The 8,724-nt window shown below is 57.1% G+C and overlaps 2 protein-coding genes across 2 annotated transcripts; one reads left to right on the top strand and one right to left on the bottom strand.

Moving 5' to 3' along the window:
• Positions 1-878: 878 nt before the first annotated feature.
• MONBRDRAFT_38476 (uncharacterized protein) lies at positions 879-4,800 on the bottom strand (the record flags this gene model as incomplete). Its single annotated transcript, XM_001748811.1, has 3 exons — positions 879-1,893; positions 2,865-3,658; positions 4,432-4,800. 3 exons carry the CDS (start codon positions 4,798-4,800, stop codon positions 1,005-1,007), a joined length of 2,052 nt encoding a protein of 683 aa, XP_001748863.1. The 3' UTR covers positions 879-1,004.
• Positions 4,801-5,345: 545 nt separating this feature from the next.
• On the top strand, positions 5,346-8,071 carry MONBRDRAFT_33870 (uncharacterized protein; the record flags this gene model as incomplete). The annotated part of the gene is made up of 12 exons (XM_001748880.1): positions 5,346-5,432; positions 5,529-5,717; positions 5,838-6,215; positions 6,390-6,488; positions 6,559-6,622; positions 6,711-6,846; positions 6,946-7,018; positions 7,114-7,209; positions 7,287-7,347; positions 7,443-7,609; positions 7,697-7,813; positions 7,927-8,071. 12 exons carry the CDS (start codon positions 5,346-5,348, stop codon positions 8,005-8,007), a joined length of 1,548 nt encoding a protein of 515 aa, XP_001748932.1. The 3' UTR covers positions 8,008-8,071.
• Between the last annotated feature and the right edge of the window lie 653 nt (positions 8,072-8,724).

The following is an 8,724-nucleotide window of genomic DNA, read 5'->3' as shown; positions in this document are numbered from 1 at the left end:
GGGGGGGGGTAGAATACCAGTGAGTGTTCTGGCAGTACAAGTGCGCAGTGGAATGCTTGACATGTGAAGCATTGACCAAAGGTCCATGCGAGTTTGGCGCTGCCCTGTCGAGGGCAAGTGGCCAGCAGGGGTTGACTGGCTTTTCGAGTCCACCATGCGCGTCCGAGCCCCGAGCATGTCACGTACCGGTGCGGTTGTCACGGCCAGCATGCATCAAAGCACTAAAGGCGAGCTCATCGGGACGATCGACCAAGTCGGGTGCCGCCGTCAGCACCGCCCGCAGCTTATCAATGTCCCCACGATTAGCCGCCGCATGCACGTCCAGCCCACTCAGCTGGCCTTCCGTCGAGCCCACTGGCCCGCCCATGCCCGACATTTCCGACGTTTTGCTCGACGCGCCTGCCATCGCAACACCTCTCGAGCACTTTCCAAAAAAAAAAAAAAAAATGAAAAAAAAAGTAAAAAAAGTTAAAAAAGACGAAAAAACAGAAAAATTGATTTTTTTAATTTTTTTTTTAACTGTTAATGAGGTGACGAGCAAGTGATAGCATTGCGTCGATGGCGCGGGGCTGATGGAGTGCCTGTCTGTCTGTCTGGCTGGCTGGCTGCCACTGGCCTCGTGGAAAGCAGATCCAGCCATCAAGGCTGGTATCTGTGGCTGTTGTGCCCGGTGTTTGTGGCCCTGGGGTGAATGCATGTGATCCGGATGCGGCATAATTGCTGCTGCTACTATAGAGAGACTAGAGCTCACGTGATGTTTGGGTCTGGCAATGGATTGCTGCTCGAGCCAGGCCGGGGCTCATGAGCTGCCCCCCCAGACTCTTCTAGAGCCATCGCAGCTGGCTGCGCGCTATGGGGGTTGAGAAAAACAATAACCATCCGGTCTTGGGAAATCGATTCAGCAGAGATGGCAGGTAATCAGTTAAAGTCCTCTAGAAGACAGGTATAGCCGTACGGCTGGGGTTCCGCACCACATCACATGGTGCGGGGGGAGCGCCGCATGCTCATGGGTTGATGAGGCCGGAGAAAGAGGTGGTGTCCGGAGGAGGAGGTGGAGGGGCACAGGAGACGGCCGACAGGGCCATGAGGGCGCCAGCACCCATGGCCAACGAGCCCCAGACAAAGCAATGAATGCCCGTGTCGGGTGCTCGGGTGGTGACGAGCGGCCATGTGCACCCCACGATGAAAATGGCGCAGCCCGCAATGTAACTTGTCGCTGCAACGGTCAGTGCCAGCTCGCGCCGGGAAGAACGCCAGGGCACCCCGTGCTCGCGAAAGCGCCGCCCCTCCTCCAGGAGAATGGCCAGGATGTACAAAAACGAGCCCATGATAAAGAGCCAGTAGCCAATGTCCAGTTGAGCTGCGAAGCGGGGCAAGAAGAACACGCTGCCCACGTCGAAGCAAATGTTGGCGCACAGGGTCACTGTCACAATGTGCGTGGGCAACGACCAAGGCCGACAGCACCGGGCGGGCCGATGCATCTGGGTGCTGGAGCGCGTCCACGCGGTGCCCGACCGGCTGTGTGCCTCGCTGCCCTCTGTCAGAAGCAGCGGCAACACGGTATCGTGGGCTGCCAAGTGCCGAGCCCCAGCGTGCAAGAGGCACCAGTCCTGCAGCGCGGCGCTGGTAAAGCAGGCCGAACCCGCAATAAAGAGCCAGCCCCCCGCCAAGCCATTGTCCACCCACGAGTAAAACTGAATCGATCCCAGCGTATAAGCCAGCGCCCCGACCAAGCAGAGCACCCCCGACACCACCGCCACCCGCCGCGTCGTCCGCTCCTTTAGCTCATCCTCCAAATATCGCACATACGCTGGTCCCTCTGCGCCAAACTCGGACGCGGCTTCGGCGCCATTGCCCAAAGCCCTCGGCACCGCTGCTGCCGCCATGCTCACCCTCGCGTCCCCCGTAACTGGTGCCCACACGCTCATCCATCACACACCATCCTGCCCCACAAGTCGAAAAAAAATGGAGAGAGGAGAGAGAGAGAGAGAGAGAGAGAGTGTGTGTGTGTGTGTGTGGGAGTGTGAGAGGAGAGAGTGAGAGAGGAGAAAGAGAGCTTGAGAGAGTGAGGGAGTTTGAGAGAGTGAGAGAGTTTGAGAGAGTTTGAGAGAGTTTGAGAGAGTTTGAGAGAGCTTGAGAGAGCTTGAGAGAGTTTGAGAGGGAGAGAGGGAGATTCGAGAGAGAGATTCGAGAGAGAGAGAGAGAGAGATGCGAGAGAGAGAGAGATTCGAGAGAGAGAGAGATTTGAGAGAGAGATTTGAGAGAGAGAGAGAGGGAGATTCAGAAATGAATTGGAGAGAGAGATTCGAGAGAGAGAGAGAGATGCGAGAGAGAGAGAGATTCGAGAGAGAGAGAGATTCGAGAGAGAGATTTGAGAGAGAGAGAGAGAGGGAGATTCAGAAATGAATTGGAGAGAGGGTTTGAGAGTGTAAGTGAGAGGGTTTGAGAAAGGGGGAGATGAGAGAGACGGCGTCTGATAGCGAGCGTCTGAGAGCAAGAGGCTGAGAGGGATACAAATGTTATATCACGCAGGCGCACAGGGGTCAGGCCATTAGACACAGACAGACATGGGTATGGGTACAGGCATAAGTTTGCACATGATCAGGCAGAGCTCTGCGGTCACAAGCGGGACTCAGTCACCTCCTACTCATACAGAGGGGTGAGCAAATGTGCAGCAAAACAAAAAGGATGGGCATCGATTGCGTGCCAGTTGCTCGGAGCTTGGCCGTGCTCTACCCGGAACAAGGGCCAATACCCACACAAACAAACAAGCCAACAAGAAAAAAAGCAAACAAAAACACGCGGCTGTGGGTACGATGGGTTCCTAGTCGATTGGGGTGGCGGCCACGTCGCGAAAGCCATACTCTTGGAGCTTGCGGCGAAAGAGGTAGTCGGCCACTTCATAGAGGGCAAAGTCAAAGGGGTCATGCTCGCGTCGCAGCTGGGCGCTGGCCGTTTTGGGCACCTTGCTGAGCTGGGCCACGTTGCGATTGCGCTCGACGCGGGACATGCCCTCTTCATAGGAGACGCCCGGGACAAAGAGGTCCGGCTTGACGGGACCTGCGCCCTGTCCCTCGGCTCCGCGCGCATCCTCAACCGCATCGTCCTGGTCATCGTCTTCTCCAATATTCTCCGGGTCATAGCCATCCAGACTCAAAAGACGGCGGCGCGCGGCGCCCGGGCTTGGTGTGGTGGTGGCTTTAATGTCCGTGCCTGGCCGCAGGTTCGCCAGCTCGGTCTGGTGCATGGCACCACCGTACTGTCGATGAAAAAGGCACACGCTGGCGTTCCAATGCTCGGAGAGGCCGATAAAGGCAAAGTCCTTTTCCAGCCGCGATTTGGCCTCTTGCAGGTGGCTCTCATCCAGGCGCACGTAGTGTGCGCAATTGTATCCCAACGTCATCTTGGTCATGCACGAGGCAATGCCAGGAAAGTTGACATAGCCTTCCAGCGTCTCGGTCGTCTTGAGCAGGCGCAGCCGCTCCAGACGATTCATCCCAAATGAATGCCGGCCATAGTTGAAGGCGGACACCAATCGTTTGGCTGGGTGTCGGAACATGGCCATGACCGTCCCACTCACGGCCTGGACCTTGTTCAGTGGATAGTGCGCTTGCATCCACCCCTGCAGCTGGCTCACACAGCGCTTTTCCTTGAAAGGCTTTGGCAAAAAATACTCGCCTACCTCAGGCAGTCGAGCCGGCGAAAAGTTGCCGAGCAATCACAATGAAATGCGCGTGAGCTCTCCGTGTGTGACTTTAAAGTGAACAAGACAAGAGCAGATACACACGCGCATACCGTTGCGGCCCACCCGCTTCCGGTTTAGACCATCGTGCGGGGCCCAGTGTGTAAAACCACCGCACTTGGTTCCGCAGGGATTCCAGCAGAAATGACACGTCGAGTTCTGGCATGTTCAACGTTACACAGCAGTCGGTGCCGGGTGTGAGAAGGGTTGCAGGTCCGAGCCAGAGTGGTCGACTGAATAGTGGGGCCTCCAGCAAGAGCGCTGACCTCATAAGCGGCGAGGCCAGGGTCATTCAAGTCGGTAAAGGTGCGCTGGCCTGGAAAATCCCGACACGCGTAATTGTAAATGGTGGAGCTCAAACTAGATCCCGCCTAGACGAGCAGGCACGAACACGGGACAAATTCGAGTCGTTGAACACGAGGGCAGCATAATATTCAAGAAGAGGTATCAAGCAGTAGCAGGGTTCAATAGAGAGCCAGGATGGGCCCGGGGAGAGCCTGACCTTTGGGAAATGAAGCCATTTCTCACGATCCAGGGCCCGAGGTCGCGGAATGGGTGTGCTGGTTTCAGCCACCTTGGGCCAGAGAGAGGAAGAAGAAAAAAAAAAAAAAAAGCACGCGCACTTGTTGCGTGAGTTACGGGCTGGGCAAGAAAAAGCAACCAGGGCATCGCAATACGCGCCAACGTACGCGGCAGGTGGCGTCAAACAGGGGGTCGGGAAAGTCGCGCAGGAGGCCACCATCGGTGGCACGGAGAGTGCGAAAGGGATGTTTTTCCCGCGCCTGGGCCAGACTTTGATCAGGGGCGAGGCAAAAGCAATCCTCGCAGGTCGCATCAAAACCAGCATGCTTCGTGGTGTGGTAAAAGCCATATCGCTTGTTGCTGGGACCCCCAACCGTGCACTGGCTGCCAGCACAGGTTAAACCCTCAAGGCAAGCGCAATGGGAGGCACCGTCATGGGCATAGCTATACACAAAAAGAGCATTGTCGGGGCACGGCTTGGCCAGCGCCCGCGGCACGAATAGGCAGATCAGCGCCAAAGCCAACGTTTGAGCCATGGCGCTGCCAGGCGCGCCGTTTGGCAAGACATATGAGCCGCCTGCCATCGTGGCAAGCCAGCGCAGTAGGTATCTCTCAGAGCCTTGGTGATCTGAACGACCAGGGGAAAAGTTGTGTCTTCCGCTGGGCCACGCCAGCACTGCACCTGACGGCCACCGCGCACCGTGTCAGAAATGCGGCTCCACTGCGCTCAGTCTGTATGTGTGTGTGTGGTGTGTCAACTACACAGCAACAGACTTGCATGCATGCACACATCCCACATCTTTCTGCGGACGAACGCAGTGAGACAATCCAAGTCGAACCCGTACTTGTAAGTATTTTACTTTGTGTACATGTTTGCATCTTCTTCTTCAATTTTTTATTTTTTTTTCTTGTGTGTGTGTGTGTCGCGCGCGCTGCCCCGCGACGGTGCGCCTTCTTGCTCCTCTGCCGCCGCCGCCTCCTCCTACTCCTGCTGCTCCTCCTGCTGCTCCCTCGTCCTCGTCCTCGTCCTCGTTCTCCTTCTTCCCCCCCATCCTGGCCCCGACGGAAAAGACCAGTGGGCATGTCGTCGCTGCGACGCCTGGCTGGGCTGGGCCTGCTCTTGACTGCGCTTCCGCTTGTCCTCGGCGAGCTCAAACTGGTTCAGATTGTACGTCGTCCACCCTCGCTTTGCTTGCTGACTCACCTTTCTCCTGCGCCTTCAACTCACTCACTCTGCGCGGTGGCGATGGCCGCGGGGTTATAGCTCTTTCGACACGGTGACCGCACAGCGCTGCGAGACTTGCCCGGCGTGTCCCAGCCGAGTGACTGGCCCGAGGGCTATGGCCAGCTCACAGCGCTGGGCATGCAAATGCATTACAATGTCGGCGCATATTTTCGCAAACGTTACATTCAGGACCTTTCTTTTATCGATGCCGCTTACAATCATGAGCAGGTCAGGGTCCGAGAGTCCCTGCGCAGCACCCCTGCCTTCTCTGCCTTCTGAGCACGCCATGCAGGTGCTTCCCACAAACGCCGCACTTAACAGCCGTTTTGGTCTTGTTGCGCATACTAGATTGTGGTGCGCTCGACAGACGCAGACCGAACCCTCATGAGTGCCCAGGCTCAGCTGGCGGGCTGGTTCCCCGTTGAGACATCGGTGCTTGGTCCCCCTGACATTCTGTGGCGACCCGTCCCGGTACACACGCGGCCCGTGGAGGACGACTTGCTCCTGCGCTCATGGAGCCAGGGCGTCTGTCCGAGGTATGATCAGCTCGAGGCCAACTGGAACCAGACCCAGGGCTGGCATGACAAGAACAACCAAATCGTCGACCCCCTCGCTTGCCAGGCCGTGCATCTTCCTGCCGACCAAAACTGCACGGTTGCCCAATACCTCAGCGCCCTCGAGCCCATTAGCCAAATTGCGCCCCTGGACCTTGACTCTCTCTGGCAGGTACGCCATGCCACTCAAGTCTATTTTGCATCCACCCACTCGCGCCAGCCCCCGCAAGGAGATGAGACCCCGCAAGGAGATGAGACCCCACAAGGAGATGAGACCCCACAAGGAGATGAGACCCTTTCCTGGAACTTCATTCTTGGCCCATTTGGCCCATGGGCCCGCTCTTAGATTTCAGACACCTTGCTCTGTCGCCGAATGCACAACCTGAGTATGCCCGACTATGCCAACCACTCGGACGTGGGTGAGGCCAGCTACAGCCTCCTCCGGGTACGTGATTGCGTTTGCGCCTCACTCATGTTTGCGCCTCACTTCACCTCACCAACCCCGGTTGCCTCAGAGCCTTGAAGATTGGGGCATGTATGCCATGTTTGACTCGGTGCCCAAGCGGCGCCTCTCTGGTGGTATGCCACCCTAAACTAGGGCTGGGTTACTTGGTCCATCTCTCCACAACGCCTCAAGTCATCATGCCTTCATCGCTTAACCTTGTAGGGCCAGTGCTACAAGAGCTGATTTCAAACATGCAAGCTGCACTCCAGGATTCATCTATGCCCCGCGTTTTCCTCTACTCGGGCCACGATACCAACCTTGCCGCCGTACTTGAAGCGCTTCAGACTGACCACTTCCGGTACATTTCTTTTTGCCTTACCCCTGGGCCTCACGCCACTCGATACCCGGCGCTGTTTCGTCGTGTCAACATGTTTGGTTTGTTTTGCTCGTGACGCAGCGCTCGTGCGCCACCCTACGCTTCTTGCTTGATCGTTGAACTGCACGTTGAGGATGACACCCCCTTTGTCCGGGTACGTCGACTCTCCGGTTGCACTTTGAATTGGTTTCCTGACCCCTCAGTGGTGTTGAGAATCTCAAGCCGGACATCAACATTTGTGGTTCTCAGATTGTGTTTAAGAACGAGAGTGCCATCGATGCGCCAGAGCATCCAGGGCACACGCTCACTGTCAAAACCTGCGAGCATTCCGACTGCCCACTCTCGGTTCGTGGGTAAACAAGCCCTATCGACCCATCTGTGTCGCACTCGCGGACTTACCAGCAATTCCCTCTCGTGCACAGGAATTTGTCAAAGTGATGTCTCCCATATTGCCTACTGACATGACCGTTGATTGCCAAGCCGGTGCGCCAATGTCGCATTCATCCCGACCGTCGTCGTCCGGTATTAGTGTCTGCCATTGCGTCATGAGCTGACCCAGGGGTTCTTCCTGCTACTAGCCACGCCTTCACCCACGACTCGAGCATCCAGCAGCACGACGACCAAGAATGTGCCTGCCTCCACGATTGATCCCACAAGCGCGGATGCTGCCAACAAGCGCGACCTCACTGTGACGGCCGTCGTCGTCGCCATTTGCCTTGCCCTGGCCGTCGCGGCCACGTTCTTCGTGCGTCAGCCTGCCGCTCATGTGTTCTTGCGCGCCTAATTTGCTTGCTCACTCAATTAGCTCGCGCACATGATTGGCCGTTTTTAGATTTTGTTTCGCCGCCGGCAACGACGCATGCGCACCATTGGCACGAACATCAAGTACACCAGCCGCTCTCTGGCAGCACCTCTCAGCGTCGTGGATGATGACGACGAGGAAGAAGACGTGCGTGACCGGTCGGCTTTGGGCGGGTGGTTGTTCACGTGCATACTGCTGTCAATTGGACGCACAGCGTCCTCACATGGCTAAATCATGGACCCGCTTTATTGCTCGTTTAGGTCTTTTCCAGCAACTATCCCAACGCACCAGCACAGCGGCCTGGCCGAGCCTCCCGCAATCAGTCTGATGCATTTGCATAAGAACATAAACAAAAAACGACAAGTAGCCTGCACGGCAGGCCCATGGAATTGAAATCCTGACACGACAATTGTCGATGCCGGCCGTCATTCAGGCCAACGTGCCCAGGAAGAGATGGTAGCGATGATCTGCTGGAAGTTGGAGGTCGACCAAATCCGGGCACAGGCGCTTGAGATGTGCGACCAAGGATGCTGTGCACTCGCGCCGGTGTTTGTGCATCAGGGCCAGGGGAAGTGGCTCGGCATGCTCAGCACGCAAGCGAACAAGCGTCGCAATGAAGGGCTCCACCGCCGCTGGGTGATACACGCAGTCAGCACCAAGAACCAGCTCAAAGGCTGTCCACGCCAACGAGGCGTCCAGGGGTTGACGCCAGTCCAAGGGCGCAGTGGTCATGCTGCCCGGGCCCCGCTGAGTGGCCGTGGTGGCGTTGCGTGATAGAATGCCACCTTCTACAATGTCAGGCATATCGGTAGCCGTGACGGACCAGCCAGCGGCGGCAGCGGCCATGCTCACCAGGCCCATGCCACACCCAAGCTCTAGCACCCGTACAACCCTACTCGTGGATGACGGAGACAAGTGCTTGCGCAGAGCTGTGACGAGGGATGGGCCCGAGCTGGCCATACAGCCGCAAACAGCACGCCGAGATATCGCGGCAGTGCTCTCTGGCAATGGTGCATCAGGCAGGCGAGTGGCCTCGGTCAGCAATTGAGCTAAATGAA

Source organism: Monosiga brevicollis, genomic scaffold (assembly GCF_000002865.3).
Source record: "Monosiga brevicollis MX1 MONBRscaffold_26 genomic scaffold, whole genome shotgun sequence".
Taxonomy (NCBI): Eukaryota; class Choanoflagellata; order Craspedida; family Salpingoecidae; genus Monosiga; species Monosiga brevicollis.
This window is presented reverse-complemented; position numbering and strand designations above follow the sequence as displayed.